The 21,388-nt window shown below is 35.0% G+C and overlaps 1 protein-coding gene across 1 annotated transcript in view; it reads right to left on the minus strand.

Annotated features, from left to right (window-relative positions):
• Window positions 1–6,378: 6,378 nt before the first annotated feature.
• The window catches only part of LOC308338817 (bifunctional heparan sulfate N-deacetylase/N-sulfotransferase 4), a gene marked incomplete at its 5' end in the record, with an annotated part of 239,223 nt that continues 224,213 nt past the window's right edge, over window positions 6,379–21,388 (minus strand). The window contains 5 exons of the mRNA XM_080797105.1: window positions 6,379–6,639; window positions 9,719–9,821; window positions 13,489–13,598; window positions 14,531–14,701; window positions 20,158–20,332. Coding sequence (XP_080653231.1) covers window positions 6,520–6,639; window positions 9,719–9,821; window positions 13,489–13,598; window positions 14,531–14,701; window positions 20,158–20,332 — 679 coding nt within the window. The 3' untranslated portion in view covers window positions 6,379–6,519. The remainder of the gene's footprint in view (window positions 6,640–9,718; window positions 9,822–13,488; window positions 13,599–14,530; window positions 14,702–20,157; window positions 20,333–21,388) is intronic.

The raw sequence follows: 21,388 nt of genomic DNA on the forward strand, positions 1-21,388 counted from the left end.
TAACAATAATAATTAATAATAAAATAGAACAATTATAAAAATATACAATAATAAAAGTTACGTGATATGACTTCTCTCTCTCAAATATCTTATTGTACTACACTCCCTTCTTGTAATGAAGTGACATCATGAAATGCCTATGTGATGAGATGAAGTGGGGTGAAAGACATAGGCATGGTAATGCAGCATTAGGTTTCTGGTTGACCTTGTGATGATACATCAGAAGCAGGACCATCTACTTCGAGATGGCAACGGACTGGGTAACTGAAACTATCAAAAGTGAAACTATGGATAAGGGGTACTACTGTCATTCATTGTTACTAGAGTTTGGAATGTAATTTTATTTTATTTTTTTTTTAAAGATTTTTTTTTAAAATTTATTTAACAGACAGAGATCACAAGTAGGCAGAGAGAGAGAGAGGAAGGGTGAAGCAGGCTCTTCGTTGAGCAGAGAGCCTAATGCGGGGCTCGATTCCAGAACCCTGGGACCATGACCTGAGACGAAAGCAGAGGCTTTAACCCACTGAGCCACCCAGGTGCCCAGAATGTAATTTTAAAAAGATAATTAAAAAAGAATGGTCAGGTAGACAAAATCCCAGACCACACAATATGTTATAATTTGCATATGTCTTTTAGGTTTGGGGAATATTTGAAGGTTTTTAAGGTAAGGAATAATATTGTGCTATTTACAAATTATAAAGACCATTCTATCAGTAGTGTGGTAGAAGATTTAAAGAAAAGTGAAAGCTCCAGTTCAGAGGTTGTGACAAAATTCTACAGGAGAGATGAAAAGAGGCTATAGTCAAACAGTGGTAAGAGGTAGGAGATGATGCCTAAAATGAAGACTTAAATTATGTGTTGCCTTGATGTCTGCTAAAATGAGAGGATCTTGAATGGCCTAACCACAAGTTTCCCTTCTCACTCTGGTTCTTGGGTAAGGTACTCTAGCCCTAAATTCTCCTTAACAAGTAGACCAGGTGCTGTTTCTGCCTCTCCCTGAGTAGTGGAGCTCAGTTTTCTGCCAGACTGCAGAATTATTCAAACAAGCAAATCACATGTTCCTCTGGGAACAAAGGGTGACCTCACCCCCTTGGTGCTACAAGACCTGTCTCTCATAGCCCCTGTTGTTTATTCCTTCTCAGGTGTATGGTGAGCAATGCCTCCTTCCCAGACTAGGAGTATATGTAACAGAAACCGTTGTTGATTTCATCTTTCCAGTGCTGCTCATTGTTGGGCTACCCCTTAGAACTTTAGGGCAGGAATCTTTCTCTCACCAATGGGGTGAATAGGAGATGATCAAGAATAAGTCAATGAAGAAGGTTGAAGCTAGAGCTGCACTGTCCAAAATGGAATCCTCTAACTACATCTAGCTATTAAGTACTTGAAGTATGGCAACCCCAAATTATTATGTGCTATAAGGGGGAAATACTAACTAGATTTTGAAGACTCAGTATGAATGCAAGAATATAAATAGCCCATTAATAATTTTTGTTGATTTCACGTTGAAATATTTTAGATATATTGAATGAAGTATTGAAATTAATCTTTCATAATTTTCTAAAGTGGTTATTAGCAAACTTAAAATTACATATGTGGTTTACATTTGTGACTCACATATTTCTACTGGGCAAATATGATTTAATGAAAGACATTCAGGAAAAGAATCAGTGTATCTTGGGCTTGTGGAAGAGAAAGATTAGTAGAAAGACTAAAAGTTGATCTGATTGGGTGTAGTTTTTAAAAAGAAAAGGGGATTGAGGAGAAGCAGAAAATTTCCCTGAAAAGAGTAGAGTTCAATCAAGAATTCATAATGATGTGCTCAATTTAGGTGTCAGGCAGATGTTTAGATGTGGATGAACATCTAAAGTGGGTACATCTAAGGTAGGTAATAGGTCTGGAATTCAGGGGCTAAAGATCCAGATTTTGGAGTCACTAGTTCTGTGGAGTTACTAGTTCATCGAAAGCCATGAATACATTCTACAACTAGAATGTAAACTAACAAGATAGTTAATGGTGTATATTAAAGTTGGGCAAATAATTAAGTATATTTGTAGTCTTCAACACATTTCAACATCTCTCAATGAATTTTTATTGAGTATCTATATACGAGAAACAATTTCTTGGATGAAAATTATTTATGTATATGTCTCATTTCAAACCTGAAATACTGTGCATTTGTAGAAAAAAATTCAAAAAATAATATTTGATATTGACAAATATAACATAAAATAATATATAAAAGTGCAATAAAATATTTCTTTTGTGGAAAGAGATCTTATAGGAAAAAGCAAAGTTGACGATAAAGATGTGAAGAATGCAGAGACATTTTCTTGTAATTTTTAATGATTCTTTAAGTATTGATTCACTGTTATACTTCCATTAAATCTTGTGACTGTTATTTGGTTTGAGGAAGTTGTACCTTTAGGTCTGATATTCCTGATAGAATATCAATTGAGTTGCAAAAGAACTGAAGAAGGACATATAATGAAAGGGTCCAAGGGAGACACTTTTCTGAAAAAACTGAGGAAAAAGTAGGTAGGAGGAAAGGGATTTCAATAGGATGGACTGAGATGGAACTACCTTGCTCCAACTGTGATTACAACAATAGCAGGGAACAGCACAATTTCATTTTTGGACAGTGATGCAGAAGACAATTTCCCATTTTCACTAAATACAATTAATTATATGTTTAAGACATACATGTTTTATTATTAAAAGAAATAGAAAACATATTCTTGTTTGATGAAAGAAGAGATAGTGATTTGATATTATACATTGTTTTTTGTAACAAATACATTCCAGCATAACTACATCAGGGCTTGTGCTAAGTTATTTAAATATATTCTCATGTAATGTTTACAATAACCAAGTGAATATGTAACACTTTATTGTCTCTCTTTTATAGAAAAGGAAACTGTGACTCAGAGAAATTCCACAACTTGAGGCCACACAGCTAGCAAGAGGCAGGACTGGTATGAAAATCCAGATATCCAAAGTCTACTCTCATAACTTCCTGGTTACACTAGTTGTATGTTTGGGATTTAGGGGATGCGTATATAGATAAAAGGTAGGAAGATTAAAAAAAAAAAAGATAGGAAGAAAAAGGAAGGGAAAAAGAACCATCTGTGGTTTAAAACCTTAGATTTTAGAGGAGAAACAACATTACTCTAGTGGCCATACCAGTGGTAGTATTTATTCTGGAGAAGAACCAAAGATACGTTATGCATGTACTGTATCTGATAACAATTTCAATAAACACAGAGTTCTCTTTCTGCTTTTCCCTTCCAGCTCACCGGCTCACACACACATACAAAATGTTCATTTGCATATATATACATATATTGGGCATATATATGTACCCATAGCTAAGCTGTGTTCCTGTGGTTGTGATAAAATTCTACATGTAAGACTACCGGATTTCTTTCTTTTCAAAATAGTTGGTCAGAGTTATTTTTGAGGTACTTCCATCAAGCAAATGGTTAATATATTATCTAGCCACCAAAACCAGGCTTTTAAGATTTTTTTCCACTATAAATTGTCTGTGTAACTAAAAATAAATCAATTATTCATGGCAAATGGAAAACTTTATATGACATATTAAAACAGTAAGATAGCATGGAGCACTGGGTGTGGTGAAAAAACAATGAATACTGTTATGCTGAAAATTAAAAAAAAACAGTAAGATAGAAGAACAAAAACTACATGAGCTAAATATAAATTAATTTGTTGAAATTGAAGCAAATAAAATTTCTAAATGGACTAAGAGCATCTCTTAAGAAAAAAATACAGCAATGAAAGGACTATAAATTTTTCTCACTAACATTCTTCTGTGTTGCTTATACAATTCTTTGGGAAGCATTGTTAAATATGAGCAAAATTTGGTTTTGGATGAGATGTGTAATATAATTTTTAAAGATTAGTATTTGACAAGCATGCCATTATATCTTGATGTAGGCTTGTAATCAAATATTGTTCCTACCTTTATTAATGTGAAGTAATCAGTGATTATATTTGTGAGTTAGGCAATTGGAAGAAGAAAAGAGGGGAAGGTACTGTCTTGTTTAACGATTTTAGGAAGTTCTTTAAAATTTAAAAAATTATGTACCTCAAGGCCATGAAATGGAATTGACTTAAAATTTTAAAGAGTTACATATATTAAACTTGACTCAATAATTCTGAAGTAGCCAGTGGGTAAATCAAGATATTCTTAAAGCTGAAATTTTTCCTGATTTATTATAATATTCCTAAAGCCCAGAGTCCTTCTAAGTAGTTTACTATAAGATGAAGATGAATTATATAATTACAATTTATTTTTTCTTCATTACAATCTTAATAAGAAAAATGTGCACACTGATTGAAATGAATCAGGGAGAAAAGACCGGTTGAATTTGGGGTATTTTGCTCTCTGATGTCTGTAGATAGGTGAATGAGACTGTATATATTACTTAGGAAAAAATGAGAAAATGTCAAAAATGAGTTACATTCTTACAAATCTGGTGATGAGGGACTTGTGTGAATTTTACTTAATATGAAAAAATCTGCCCTTTTTTTCTAGGAACATTTCTGTTATTCCACTTGGAAAAAAAAGTTAATCTCTAGTTCAAAAAAGAAAGTATTAGAATATAAACTGGAGGAAGCTAGTGAACAAATAAATCAAATCTAAATACCCAATTATTGTGATTATAGTGTGCTTAGGGAAATGCTTTCAAGCACATGATCAGGTAAGAAACAGTTAAGTTGAGAATTTTAGTCTCACACTTAATAAAGGAACAACCAAAGTAATAATCTGTGATTTCTATTAACTCAAGCCCAAGAAAAATTTTCACACTTTCTCAAAAAGTTCCAAAGCCTCTAGATATAGTGGGAAAACAACAGGAAAACAAAAATTTTAATGAAGTACAAAGTTGAATTCTGAAATAAAATATGTGAAAATTCCTGATTCTCTTTCAGATTTGATTTCATCTGGTTGCTTTAAACAACAACAGCAACAACAAAAACCAACCAAACAAAAAAAAAACAAGGATCTTCGGTTTCCTTTAAAGATATTGAATTATGTTAAGCATAATTTCTCAAATTATAGGAAAAACAATATTATTTATAGCCTATAGCAAAATTACTCTGGAGGAAGGATGGATTGACAGGTAATGTTACCCAAGCGTTTGATTTACTGTTCTCTTGAAATTTTACCCTCATGTATCACACTGAAAAGATTAACAAAGCCTTAATATATCTTCATTGAAAAATGGGATAAAAGTTCAACCAGCATGAAAATAACCTCCAGAAGGAGAGGAACCTAAAGCTCTAAGACACTTCTCCTCTAGAAAGAAATTGTTGGGTAGCATGGCTGAGAACTAGGGTTTAGGTTAGAGAATTAGTAATGTTCAAAGAGGTAAGTTTTAGACACTATATATATATATATATATATATATATATATATATGTATATTTAAATAGGCATTAAAAACAATCTTCTGCAATAGTATATATACTGGCATATATAAAAGTCCATGCTTTAAAATGATTGACATAATGCTACATAGAAGGCACAAGTGCCCCACTCTACCTGTAAGCCCATGTTGATGTTTTCATTCCATATCTTATCAATAAAAATTTTTTCTCCCATAGATAGTGAAAAAAACTTATAAATACTACATCACTGTAAAGGTGGAGATACCTAGATTACTAGTATGGTAGGGTTATGGACCCATGGAAAGATGGCATTATACATACTAGTTAATACTATACAGAGTATGCATTCTCACTCTTTTTCCCCCAAATCTCTGATAGATAGATTTTGTTGGACCCATATTGCAGAATTCACTGAGAATGGATTGCCCTGCCAGAGAAAATAGTATTATGAGTGAATGCGGAAACTTTCCTTCTATAAAAGGAAAACAGACGGCAAACACAGGAGGCCACAACTTTACAACTTCCCTAGCAAGTCAAGGAAATCCATAAAGAGGAGTAACAGAGGAAAATATGTGGGCTAAATATGACAAATATGATAAATAATAACTGCTCAAAATAAGAGTATGGGATCATAGGATTGCTTTTCACAACAAAAGCAAATTGTTTTTAAATTAGCAAAGAGAAAATGTAAGCCCTTAAATTCAGATATTGGGTTCCTGCTACCTTCATTTTCAGATATCTCTGCCCTTATATTTTTCAAGATTCTCATTTGTCACTTGCATATAATTAGGATTCTCGGTTTTATGTAGAATTTCTGAAACCTTGTGGTTAACAGAGGAACTGGGCTGTGTTATGATCCCCACACTGGAAACTGGATAATGCCACAAAACCCCACATTACTTCCTACAAGCTCACACAGGGATGGATGCTAGTAATTGCCAATGCGTGCATATATAACAGTTTTCATTTTATGAAAAAGATAGAAGGAAATTTATTCACACAGTCCTCTGTTGACAATCACAAGTGCAGTAGAAGAGTAAAAGCTGTGGGGTTTGCTTTTCTATTTAACAGCAAAAGGAAGCATCCTTCGAGCTTGTTCTTGTCTCCAGTGCTATCTCACTTTCTGCAGCTCCTGTCTCAGCCATGATGGCAGAGGCTGCCCCAGTCTGTGTAGCAGTTTGGACAGTTCCACATTATGATCTCGGTAGTAATTAGAGAGGAAAGTTCTAGACTGGAAAGCAAAAAGAAAAAAAAACAAACTTGAAGGAGGTTATTAGTTCATTAAACATAATTATGCAATCTACATTTCTTAAGAAATTCTACTACAATATAAGTGTCTATAAAATATGCATTTCTTTGTATTTTTCCCTAGATATCAATCATAATTACCTTTTGAAAAGATTCGGCAGAACTGCAGCTATAAAATAAAAATACTTCCAGTTATGTCTTTCCTGGCTTACATACCACGGAGGCACTTATTTGTTGCAGTATTGGTCAAGTCTATGCGGAGGAAGAAGTTAATGAGAGGTAATGGCACTAAAGAAGAATGAGGTAGGGACCTGAAGTGGTACCAAATCTACAAAAGTGAGCTAGAAAAAAACCAGACATTTCCTTCAAAATTGGTCACTTTTTGTGAAACTGGGCTATAGGATAAAAAGTGAACATAAATAACCATAAAAGCTGAAATTCATGATTAAAGAAATAACTTACAATTTTGCAAAAATATTTTCTATGCTCAGGACAAAAATTGATGCATTTATTTATTTATTTAAAAGATTTTCATTATTTACTTGAGACAGAGTGAGAGAGAGCATGAGAAGGGAGAAGGTCAGAGGGGGAAGCAGACTCCCCATGGAGCTGGGATCCCAATGCAGGACTTGATCCCAGGACTCCAGGATCATGACCTGAGCCAAAGGCAGTTGCTTAACCAACTGAGCCACCCAGGTGTCCTAAAAATTGATGCTTTTAAAGCAAGAGATTTTGCTTCCAAAATATTATAAGATCTCATTACAAAAATCATTATAATGAACTTCCTTGTGATTCTTAAATTTCTAGTCAAGCTGGAATGATTGGTCCTTATTAGATGAATAGGTTAAAAAATGCTCAAATATATCAGTAGTCTTACTTTATGTAAACAGAAAATTTATAATTGAGTTTTCTCTCAGGATGTCACTTACCTCATATTATACCCCAATGAATGTTGTTTTGTATCTCTGACTACTAGTTTATAATAGTTGAGAAGACTTTTCCTTGTGGAATAGGAGCAGTGGCTCAAACACTGTTTTCAGTCTGGTCAAAGTTATAACATCTCACTTTAGTCCTTTCTAATATTTTAACATAAATGAGTCTCTTTCTTCGTAAAACTCCCTTGACAACTTTTGTGCACACTGTGGAAATGGACTTAAGACAACTACATTTCATCTTGTACCATCCACCAGGTATTTCATTACATGTCTTCCTTTAAACCAGACTGTAAACACTTCAAAGTCTGGATAAGATGTTTATAGAAGTAGTGAGAACATTACACTGATTTCCTGGCAGATTAAAGTGATTTCTGAAACTCTTTGGAAATTATTGAGTTCAAAGGTATAGTTTAAGGACTTTCTGGTACTTCTATTTCCATAGTAACACCTGAATCACTTCCATCCTCCCTTCGCCACCTTGCTTTGGGAGAGATACTCGTTATATCTGGCTCAACTGATGGCTAACTGGTTTCCCAACCTTAGTCTACCTCTTCATACCATCACTTTTTTTTTTTTTTTAAAGATCTTATTCATTTATTTTTCAGAGACAGAGCACAAGCAGGGGGAGCAGCAGGCAGAGGCAGAGGGAGAAGCAGACTCCCTGCTGAGCAGGGGAGTCCAATGTGGGACTCCGTCCCAAGACCCTGGGATCATCATCTGAGCCAAGGACAGATGCTTAACTGACTGAGACACCCAGGTGCCACGTACCATCACTTTTATTAAGAAATTTTTTTCCTGTTTTTGTAGTTTGTCATTGTTTTATGTATCTTATTATAAATCAATGACAGTAACTAATTTAGTCTCCTATAATATATCCTAGTTCATAATTGTTTTATCCTGTATCCTCTCTGTGGTGTTATGGGTTATGATATAAAATATATCTGGTTTTTGCTCCCTTTTTGCTCCCTTTAGGAGCTCTGGCACAGAGCTCCTAAAATCTTTGGAATTTGCTAAATGAGAGCATTGAAAAGTTATCTTTTGTTATGTTAATTAAGTGGATCCTGGACCCCACCTGGATGGGAGCTGGGAGCTGGTTGCTAGGAGAAAATCCTGTGATTAGAAGGTTGGAATTTTAAGTCTACCCTGCTGACCTTGGAGGAAAGAGGGGTTGGGGATTGAATCAATTGCTATTTACCAGTGATTTAATCAGTTATGTCTCTGTAATGAAACACCCAATAAAAACCTGAAAAGGATTGGGTGTAGAGAACTTCCCTGTCGGTGAACATGTGGAGACTGAGGAAGAGTGGCTCACTCAGGGAGGACTTTCTCCATAACTTGCCCTATGCATCCCTTCCATCTGGCCATTTCTGAGTTATATCCCTTTATGATTAACATGTGATCTAATAAGTAATGTTTCTGTGAGTTCTGTGAGTCACTGTAGCAAATAAATTGAACCCAGGAAGAAGGTTGTTGGAACTTTCAATCTATAGCTGGTTGGTTGGTCAAAAACACAGGTGACAATCTGGGCTTATGACTGGCATCTGAAGTTGGGGGTGGGGAGAGACAGTCTTATAGAACTAAGCCCTCACCTGTGGGATCTAATGCTATCTCAGGGTAGATATTGTCAGAACTGAATTGTTGGATACCCAGCTGATATCTGAGAACTGACTGGTTGGGTGGAGAAACTTCCCCACCCACATGTTGGCTCTCCATTGCTTACCTCAGTACCCATGCATGGTACAGGCATTATACATATGTAATATATAATAATAATGTATATATATTTTATCCAAAATTACTTATTTGGTAAATAATTCATTTAAGTACTTTACACATTTGGAAAATAGTTACTATTAGTTACTATTACTATCAGTCACTATTACTAATAGCTACTATTCAGTACTATTCAGTACTATTCAGTAACTATTTCAATTGCATCCAAATGGCAAACAATTCCTATGGATATCTAACAATTATTGATCTCTGTCAGCCTATACATATCCTAAATATATAACACATTAATAACAAAGAAAGAGAAGAAAAAGGAAGCAAACATATTGTCCCTTATTTTGAAACAACTGTATGTATAAAGTTTTACCAGAGTATTTCATATTAGGAAAATATTACCTCTGGATCCATGGGTGGATATTTTCGGCCTTTGCTCTTTCCAAGACATTTGGTTTTTCCTCCTTCCAGTAGTTGACACCAAAAGCCCTTTTGGGGATCAAACCTACAAAAGATCAAACATATACATGTTCATAAAAATGTAATGATGATAAATTGTATACAGAATTAAAAAAAAAGATTTTATTTATTTATTTGACAGAGACACAGCGAGAGAGGAAACACGGTGGTGGGGGGGAGTGGGAGAGGGAGAAGCAGGCTTCTTGCCCAGCAGGGAGCCAGATGCAGCTGGATCCCAGGACCCTGGGATCATGTCCTGAGTCAAAGGGAGATGCTTAATAACTGAGCCACCCAGGTGCCCCGTATACAGAATTTTGAATGAGAGAGCCTCACCAATTGGATAAAGAAAATGGACTTTGGTATGCCCATTGTTACAATTTAATTCAGTTCTACAAATATTCATTGAATTTATTTAAAAGTCTTGTGAGACTAAACAAACTATATGTTATTATATATTTTTGACTATTTCTACCAAATGAAAAAAAAAAAACTGTGAATCCTCAATCTTAGATTGAAATTATTAACTTAAGCTTCATACTTTACCTACTCATCCATAAAAGATCAAGGACCTATAATCAAAACTGCAACCCATATACACAGGAATTTTAAAATATTATTTAGTTATTAATATGATCTCCCTGTCAAAATATGTTAACAGATTTCTTTGAAATCATTCAATGGCATATATTAAAGTGACTGAATTTAATGTAAGTATAGTTTTGTGAATATAAACATGAGTTGGAGCTTCTAATTTGGAAGAATGCTATGGTTTTTCAAGTTCAAAATGTTTATACTTTTTAAGGAGGAAATTAAAATTGTAAAATTGAATTTATTTTTTTTTTTTTCAGACAACATGAGGCACAGGCCATGGAAGAGGTGAGTGGAAGATTAGACAACTCTTCATTTCTTTTGCTGCAGGCAAATGATCCTATGGGATACTTCAGGTCCCTATACTTTTAAGGAAAATTCTAATGTTTTGCTCCTATGGGTACACAAAGTTACAAAAGAAAGGATGTGTGTCCTAATTTTTTAAACTCAGATATATAAGCACTTTTGTTTAGGACTAACAAGATAGGAAAAATGGAAGAATAAACCAAATAAGAAGAGAAATTTTAAATTTATTGCTATGGGACTTGCTGCATACATAAAACATCGAAAAGGTTTGCATTTTTGTTGCTCAGCAGATGTTTTAGGAGGATGAAGCATAATTGACTGGGATGTAAAGTTAATTAGTTGCAGAATATTTTGTTGCCCTGGGCCCATTCCTGTAATACCAGTGCACCTGCAATTTGCCTCTGCACATATGTGAACTCATTTAGGGGGAGAGGGAAGTTTTCTTCATAGTTCCCTGCCCAACCTATTATTAGAGACCTGATCCTTGCAGTCCAGGTTGTCCTAGTACATGTTATCAATTAAAATTAAATACATCACTGGTTAAATGGTTAAAAGGAAGACAGAGTCATTTCCAACCTGGACTTTTCAATCTGCTCCTTGCCTATCACAGTCCTTTCTCTAGTTTTCATTAATTTCCCAAGAGGAAAAACAATTCAGCATGCTTTGCAAAATGAGATAGGGAAGTCGACATAACTGTGCCCCTGAACAGTATTTTCTGCCTCAGGATGAGAATATTTAACTGCATTAAGGTAAAATACAATTCTGGCAACAAAGCCAAGATATTTATACCCACGCTGAGAGCATCTCCTTTGCTCTCAGGTGTGTAGAGATCCCAGGATGGGCTGCCATCTCTCCCTGTCTCCACAGCAGCTGTTGTGAGGCAGAATGTAATACAACTTGAGGAAGAAGAGCCATATTGAAAATCATGCTTTTAGACAGTGTTATAACCTCGACTCCACATTATTTTGCAGTCCTGGTTTCATCAATTGCATTGATGTTATATACTCTAACAGAGGGCATTTGCTTTTTCTAAGTTATATGAATTCATTGTTTTATGACTTTATTTTAGTAGACATGAAATTGTGAAATGAAGATGCAAAGCCTTTCTCAAATAACTGTTGGACAACTTTGAGACAACGAATTGGTTGCCACATGACTTCTTTTATTACACTGAGCATTACCAAAGTTATTAATTTTTGTGATGTGAGACATATTAAAAACCATATATTCTGTACTTGTTTGTAATCTCTTCTTGAAAAGTATGATTTTGCAGGTTTATTGAACCATAAGTAACTATTTGTAGTAAACAAGATAGAACCATTCCCTAAACTACTGCAGGGAGACAGGGGAAGACATGGTAACATCAATAATATTAATGTAAAATGTATTCTAGGAAGCTTTGTCTACTTAATCAACAGGGGCCTGTCTTGTATTGTTGTTATTTCCATGTGTGGGTAAAAACTTCATTAGGGTTGTTTGAGTGGATAAGGAACAACCCAATCTTATTACTGCTTTTCCTGTCCTTCCATTACCCTCTCTAATTGTCTAATTGCTGATTCTAATCTGCTGTGAACTGGGAAATTATATAATCAGGTTTGTTAGAATTTTGTCTAAAATTTAATAGGCTTTGTATCAGACCTTGTGAGGGAGTCAAGTATATACCTTTTTAAATTATGTTTTGGCTCCTTGGAGGTTTTGTTTGTTTATTTTGCTTCTTTACCTTTTCCCCGTCTTTAGTTACCCAAGTATATAGTTTTATTTTCTAAGATGATTGCTACAGCATCTCCCCTTCCAAATTCTTTTCTGCAGAATGCTCTTGCCCCTCCCCATTGAGAGGGGGAGGCCCATTGCTGTCTCTGTGGATTTGTGTGACTTAGTTGTAATCAATAAAATGAGATGAAAATGATACTGTGCGACTTGCAAGACTAGGTCAGAGAAAGCTATGGCTGTGCTGGATCACACTTCCTCCACATATCACTCCCTCTCAGAACACGGCCAGACACTCAAAAAGCCACATGAAGAGGTCTCATCCTATTGAGCTTAGCCTTTGAGCCCTCCCAGTCCAAGAGCCAGAGATCTGAGAGAAGCGAAGATGCCTCCAGAAGATTGCAGTCCCCAGACACTTGATTCATACCCAGATAGTCATATTTTCCCCAATGTGTCCCCAGGTTTTATGAGCAGAAGTAAGCAGTTCTGGATGTGTCTTGTCTGGATTCCCAGCCCCTAGGATCTATGAGCGTAATAAAATGGCTGTGGTAATTAATGTTGGTGCGTTTGGGGATGGTCTGTCATGCAACAATAGATAACTGGAACATTATATGTGATTACCTGTTGGTTATCCATAATTTAATAAATGCAAAGTAAAATATGAATTTATCCTTTTCCCAATTCTGCCCCCAATACTGGTCACTTTCACAGAGTTAAGGATGGCAGTCAGCATTTCTAGCCCTTGAATTACTTGGGGTGAGACTGTATTTTTTTTTTTTTTTCACCTTTGTAACTTCAATTTCTAGGACAATTTTTGCAGGGTAGGCCTAAAAAATTTACTTAACCAAATTTATATTGGTGAAAAAGCCCACCAAGGAGGGAGTTTGTGATATAAAAAGTGCCTATAGGATAGCACTTTATAAAATAAAGTATTTGTGGTATTCAAAAGGAAGACACTACATGAATAATGAGGATACTCCTTTGACTGCTTTTGAGTAGCATAATGATGTATAAATTCATAGCTAGTATTAATGATGCTATACACACACCTACCAGTGATAATTTATGATGGCAAATAATGGAAATGAAATCAAGCATGAGAATAGACTCACGTTAGTGCTTCAGAGTAATTATAATGAGGTGTAACTCCCAGAAACTTCTGGACTTCATCCATCACAGTAGCTGGGTCAGATCTCAGCTGTTGTCCATCAATAATTAGCAACTATAAAGTAAAAAATAGTCACTTTGTGAAGAACAAAACTAAATTAAGTAGACTGAGCTGCCTCACTTGACCTGGTATAACATTAATCAATTAGGTCAGTGTGAATGGGAAGAAAATATGCATTACTTAAGATACATTTTAATGTTTACTATTCTTGTGTCCTTCCAAATAAATAACAATCGAAGTTTGCCATTGGCATTGCTTATAACCCTTAAATAACCTGATTGTAAATCAGAAATAAACACAGATACTCTCCTGATTTAGTAGTTCAGTAGAAACTCAATTTTCCATCTATCATGTAGTCAGATAATTATCCAGTCTACAGAATCCCATGAGCTAACCTTGGAGTCAAAGATTTAGGAATGGCATACAGATAAAAATTACTCATCTACTCTCCTTATTAGCCATGACAAAGAACTCAGCTTTTAGTCATGACCTGATTTGGGTAAGAATATAAACAATATGGATGTTTCCTCAAATCCTTACCTCTTGTTTGATCCTGCATTCCTGGAGCTGTTACGGCATTCTCCATTTTGACAGTCTAATGCATGCCCTCCTTTTTCCTTTCTAAGAGCCCTAGAGGACAGATGTCAGACTATCTGCATGTGGTGTTCCATAAAGGTATTGTCTAAATGGCTATTCTATGAGTAGTTGAGTTACTGTTTATGAATCACATGATGTCTCCTGTGTGAGGACTCAACACTTTGAGACCAGCTACTACCCAAAAGAAGATCCCAAGAAATGTTTCACAATCACCTAACATTTTAATACTATTATTGACATTAAAAATGTAAAAATCCACAGGTCTTCTTTAGGTATGATTGTCTCATTACAAACCGTTATCTGTGGCAATGTTATTTCTTATTTTCTGTTTGTCAAGTGCAATAAAGCCAAGGTATGCTAAACAGAAGAAATTAATTTTAAGATCTTACCTGAGAAGTAGCAAAGTAAGTTAGCCATCTTTCTATGTGGACCGCATACCATCCAGGTACTAAGCATCTCCTTTGTAAAGCTTTTAGGTCAGATGGGGCCCAATGTCCAGTAGTGATAACTTCGTAGAAATTAAACCTCAGGGCAGCTGGATCTTCATGTGATCGTTGGTGCTTTAACAAGATAGTCAATTTTACAATTGGTGTTCTTTATGCACGCATGGGTATGTGTGCGTGTTTGTGTTTGATGTATGTATGTGCGTGTGTCTTTTATTTCCAAAAAGTAATGAAAATGATAAATTAGTTTTAGAATGAAAAAATAAAGTGAAAAGTGCATATATTAAAACCCAGGCAATGACATATTGCTTTATTTAAAGTATAAGCCTTCTGTGTGTATCAAGTAGTAGGCACATAAGCCTGTGGTTGTCTTCATGTCTAAAATGTTTACATACAAAGAAGGAGACAGAATATAGGATTTTCTTCATGGGTCTAATTAAAAGTGAATAGAATAGAAGAGATTTAGATTGGCAAGAGCAGGTTTATATATTATTTTGCTTGTTGTCTCACCACAGCTATTCCTACAGATCCTGACACTTCTCCAATACCTCTGTGTGGCAGATGTTATGAGCACAGGGAAAGTGGATGTATATTCCTAATACTTGTTTAGGTGTCATAAAGATGTTGATGTTGCCCAAAGTCCTTTCCTTTTGCTTTACCAGGAATTTCCATCTATCCATGCTAATTTTGAAGTACTGAGCCATTACTACTTTTCAGTACCAAATCCTCTGAATCTTTCATATCAAACCATCATTAGTCAAGCTCAAGAGCCCCATACAGTAAGAGGTGAATTTAGCAGTCAATACAATTTCATAAGCACTCAGTAAACTCCTTACCAGAACAAAAAAACTGTTATAGATTCTGGAGATAAAAAGATATAAGCAAAATGTAATCTCTATCTTCGAAGAAATAAAAATTTTCTATGGGAGGCAATAGATTAACAGACTATAATCAAGTCAGATATTTGACTAGAGTCATATATATTGGTGTGGTAGCCAGACAAATAAGTGATCGATTCTGAATGAAAGATGAAGGGATCTTTTTAAGTGGTTGAAAATTTTGAGCTAAAATGTAATAACAGATTTTTATAAGTTGAAAAAAAATAAACATAGAAACTAAGAGAGAACTTGATCCCTTAAGTTTGAGTGAAAGTGATGAGTTGTGGAATGGATGAATTGATTTTGCAAGATATCTAAAGTTTAACATAAAGAAAATTAACTACAGAATGAGGACAGGAGTGTATTAGGACTTGATACAATTGTATAATAGCAGGTCATCTATGTTAGTTAGAAATAAAATAAAAAAAGTAAAGATGAGTAAGAAGTGGTTAAACAGTAACCAGTGAGTGGTAGTTTGGTGGAATAAGACTTTTGAAGGTCTCTCATCATTGTATATTTATTGACATTCTTATAAGTATATGCATTATGCTGAGTACACAGAGACTACCTAATACATTGAATTAATACAATGTGTAGAAACTACATAACTTGAATAAAGGAATATAAAAGTACTATGTGCATATTAATATGTTAATGCTAAAATTTCTATGTTAAGCAGTGATAATATGGAACTGTACTTAATCTACCCTGCATTGATTTTTAAAAGTTTAACACCAACTTTTCTTTACATTCCTGCAACTAAGAAGATTAGCATAAAAATATGACCAGAAGTCACAAAGGGACATATTTTATGGAAAAAATAGCACTCTAGCTTCTCTGTGAGGCCCATTATAAAAATGTGGGGTAGAAATTACAGTGGCAGGTGACATTTGTAGAGGTTTCTGAATTACACCTGCTGCGCTTTGGATTTATGGTATTTACTGAATAGACAGGACTAGCTAAGTAATAGGCTGCATTATTTTGAAATGTGGAGCAGTTTGGGGACCCTACTCTTAGCAATATAGCAATAAAAATATCAGGAAAAATAATTCTTTTCAAGCATGTATGTTCAAAGAATTTACTTGAAGAAGCAGTCACAGATTCTCTTTTATTTAAATAGTTTAGGTGAAAAATATTCATATAAATTTGTTCTATGTTTTCTGCTAGGAGAATGTACAACATTTGACCCTAAGTAATTATGTTCAACATTTTTAATGAAGACTTACTATTTGAGTGCTTTTGTCACTTTTTTTTTAAAGTAAGCTTATCTTGCTTTCAATATGAATTTTCATAAAGTGAGAAAGGTGCATTTTTCTATCTTGAGGGAGACAGTGACACATGGATTCTAATAATAGTATTCGGATCTTGTTCCCAATCCAGGTGTTCTCCTAGGATCCCTGACCTCTTGCAATCCCAAAGTACAGGGTCAAATTTTTCTGTCCATTATTATTTGTTCTTGGCCATAAATGCTTATTGAAGAAAGTCAAGAAAAAGAACGAATTAAAAAAATAAAGAATGGGTAAAAAATAAATGAATAAAAAGTAAAAAAAAATACAAATTACTCTTATGTTCTTTAAAAATTCCCTTTTAGTCTTGTTTTTTGGGGGACATTAATTTATATATGCATTAAGCATACACATACACAAGTGCACTCATATCATGGGATTTTAGTACATTTACATTATTACCACCACAAATTTAAGATCACCTTTAATTAAGCCTTCACTGCTATAGGCAATTTTACATTTCTGTGGTCAACTTTATCTCACCCCTGTGCAAAGATTTCACACTGCCTTTTTTCTCTCCTTATACTGCTGTCCCCCAAATTATCTCCCTCTTTTTCATCAGATTAACTCATTCTCAACTTTCCAAAAGAAGGAGAGACCGTCAGAATCACTTCGCTTTCTCTATCTCAGACCTTCAAATTTGCCAGCATGTACATTTATCCCCTCTTCTAACTCTGAAGTTTCAGTGGGAAGATTCTTAACCAGAGCCCTGCCGAGATAATTCAGAGGGTCTATGAACTTGGATCTGAAAAAAAAAGTTTTTTTTATTTTCTGTAACTCTTTAATGAAAATTTGCATTTATTATACCTGTGATTTTTACCACCAATAAAAACAGGTATTTTTGTATCACATTATAGGAGTTTCAGATATATCAAAATGCTATTCATGCTCATCCCTACTTCAACATTACAGCAGTATTAGTCCTGCCATTAGATCTGGCCATTTAATTGTTAAAATAAATAAAAATTTGTTACTGATTTAGAAATTACTTTGATAATTATATTTCAAGAAAGCTATTACTTTGTAATTCTATGTATTTTTATGTTTTTAAAATGTGTTTCTGAAATGGGACCCATAGACTCCTACAGCTTGCCAGGAGTGTCCCTGCACAAGAAAAGTGAAGTCTGGATGCTTCCCTCCCGTCGAAGCTGTTTCCTATAGTCATCTCTTCCTGACCCCTCAGGATCCTCACAGGACTGATCCCCAGTTTCTCTCCTGGGCCTTAAACATCTCTCCTTTTTTTGGACACTCCTGCCCATCTCATGATTCAAATCACTACCACCATAGAGCATAGTTTCCTTGAACCCACTTTAACCTCTCTATAATAAGTGTGTGTCTTGTTTTCCCCCTTTTCTATTTCTGTTTTATTTTCTATTTTCTATTTCTTCTTCCCACTTAGTTTTTCCTCCACTAAATCCATCTGGTTTTGCTTTATCATTTGTCGCTAAAAGCTCGGCTTCCCTCCATTTCTTTCAACTCAGTGGAAATAATTCAGGCTTTGTTCTGTCCAACTGTCTAATTTCTTAGCAGCCCTTTGACACTGTTATCACCTCCGCTGTTTGGTAGTACTCTGTTTCTTTGTATTCAGTGTCATCACACTCCTGGATTTTTTCTTCTATTCCTCTGGCTGTTTTCTCTTTTCTCCTGGGCTGCCTTATCGTTCTCTGTACTTTGCTTCTCTAAACTCTCTCCTTAGGCAGTTTCACCATGTTTTGTGGCTTTTTGCCTCTGATTCACAAATTTCTGTCTGCAGCTCTGACCTCTCCCCAGAGTGCCTGCTGACTCTAACTGTTCTCCACATGACAGTGTTTCCTTACCTCAGGATCACCATTGGTGCCACATCTTTAGCACCCCTCCCTCCAACCAGTCCTGTTGCCTTCTTCAGTGTTTCTATTTTTATGGGCATATATACCCATCATCCAGTTATCCTCATCGGAAATTTGATCTATCGTTGACACTGTCTCCTCACCAGGTTCTTTTGGTTTTAATCCCTACATGTCTTCTGATACTTTATACTTCACTCAGTCTGTACTTACTCTCACCGTCAAAGCTGCCTCTATTTCTCAGCACCCCTACAAGGAAATCTGTTAGTTACACACTGGCTTAACTCTTCAAAGGCTTTCGGTTGCTTGAAGAATGGTGGCCACGCAGTTCCCCCACCCGAGTTCTGGCCCCTGCGTACGTCTCAGACCCATCTCCTACAGGTCTCCACCTCAGGCTTTGCTCTCTAGCCACATGGAAGTTTTCTTAGTTCTTTCCATGTGCTGGGGGTTCCTTGGACCAGTGGACCTCATATACTTTTCCCTCTGCCCAACTCTCCTTCTACCCCACTCAGTTTATACTGACTCATCCTTCAGTTTTAAGTCTAAAGTTTATTTCTCTAGACAATGCTTTCTTCATACCTAACAGATTTCCTTACGAGGCATTCAAAATTTTTAGCTATATATCTATGTGATTTTTTGATTAATACCTATCCACACATTAAAATGGACACAATCTTTTAATTAATATTCTATTGATTAAAACCACCATTGAGTGTTGTTGCAGAATATTGCACATCAGTGTGATACACATTTATATTGTTGGGTATTTATTCCTTTTACTGTTATTATTGTTTGACAAGTATTGCAGTATAGAAAGGAATAAATATTTGTCTGTCCCTTTGAAGTTTCCACAACACAACAGGACCTTTACAAAACTATTTTGATCATTATTGCCAAATTAGCGTTCAGAAAAGATCTCCATCTCTACCTTTCATTGGAATGTTTGAATATCTTTATCATTGCACCGTCGCCAACAGGGAGAATAAACAGGACAATTTTTGTCGAGATGATATTCAGAAAGAGTATCATTTTGATTTGTATTTTGTTGCTCCCTAATTGGGTTGATAATTTTTCATATAAATCATTGAGCAGTTATATTTGTGGGTGTCTTTGTGTGTGTGAAATGTTTATCTATGCGTTCTGTTTATTTGCTCATTTTTCTACTGAGGTATTATATCTTTTCTTTTTATCAGCTTCCAGAAGGTTTTTTTTTTAAAAACAAATTAAGGATACTAAACCATTTGTCATGTATTATTGTAGATGCTCTACTTCGATATGTACTCTTTTTGTTGATTCTGATAGACTAATATTTTACATGTTTATACTGTCTAGTCAATCTATTAATCCTTTACGTATGATGTTTTCTACTAGTTTATGCTTGAAATTCCTTGTCCAACTTCATATGACTCAAATATTCAGCTTTTATTACTTATAATTTCTCTTCTTTTCCTTTTTTTGGGGGCTTAGCTATGCAACATTTAACTGTTGAATACATCTGGACATCTAGACTTTATTTTGGTATTCACTATTGCTTACATTTTAGCTATGGCCAAATGTTTTTAACAGTATTTTTTCCTGCTTCATACCTGGTACCAAGAGTATGCCCTGTCTGAGGGGTCGATGAGGATGGTGATGATCTTGGCCTTGGGGACCAGAGATGCTGCTCGCTTGGGAGCTTCTTCTGAATGGAAGTAATTAGCACTCTTTTCAAACAGAAAGTCACTTGTAATGTTGGATGGAGTAGGAAAAAAGTCCATATACCTGAAGGCAGAGAAAAATAATCTGAGATCCAAGTTTTTCTCTTACATGCCATGGATATGAAATAACAGAACATTTTTACATTCATTTATGTTGGTTTCTAATTATTAGTGTTATAATTCTACATTGTTATATTATTCTCTATATGTCTATAATATATATTCTATTATAATTATGTTATAATTCTATATATCTATAATTCTAATGCAAGTGCTATTCTATCCACTTTGACTGTAAAGACAACCCAAAGCATTACTGTTTTAATGAACTATATAGGGCAGGGAAAAGGGAGATGAGATAGGTAGACTGTTAAGAACAGGGGAAAATCTTTTCAATTTGGGTTGATATTCTCTGCTATCAAAAGCCAAATCCAGAAGAATTTAAGTTTACCCTTGGCAAAAAGCGAATTACACAGTCTTGCCTAGTAAATATTTTAAAATAGTAAATTCTTGTTTGCGAACTTGAAGGCAAAATTTTTAATTTGAGATGAAAGTGCACAAGAGAGGAGGATGTGTAAGTCAGAAGAGCTATAAAATCCTAAACAGAGTAGGGCAGAGCTGCTCTCCTCCTTTTTAACTTCTGCATAATTTGTAGTATGTGTAGCAATGTGAACACATTATGGTCTATCTAGAGTCATTAAAAGGATATTTCCTGCTAGTTGATCCTGTGGTGCCTCGGTAGGTTCCTTCCTCCATATGCTGTCGGAACATTCCTCTGTGTGTAGATTATGGAATCAATATGTTCAGAGGTTAACTCAGTGCAAGGCTTTAATTATGTGTGTAATCCTCCTTACAGCTCATCACTTCTCTAACCCTCAAATGTTCTAGAAATAAATAATGAGAGCAATTAAGAATTCATATAAGACACTTATTTTCCTCTTTGACATTTGTTATTATGTTTCCCAAATGTGAAGTGGTGAAAAGTCTCATCTATATTCCTGCTTAACAATTTGTGTTCCATTTGAGCTCACAGATAAGAGAAAATTGCTGTTCTGCTTTTAGTAACTTGCATGCACTTCCAAAATTCATTTAGTCTTTTTAAAGTAAGGTAGAATAAGAA

The sequence above is a fragment of the Martes martes genome (genome assembly GCF_963455335.1).
Source record: "Martes martes genome assembly, chromosome: 2".
Lineage (NCBI taxonomy): Eukaryota > Metazoa > Chordata > Mammalia > Carnivora > Mustelidae > Martes > Martes martes.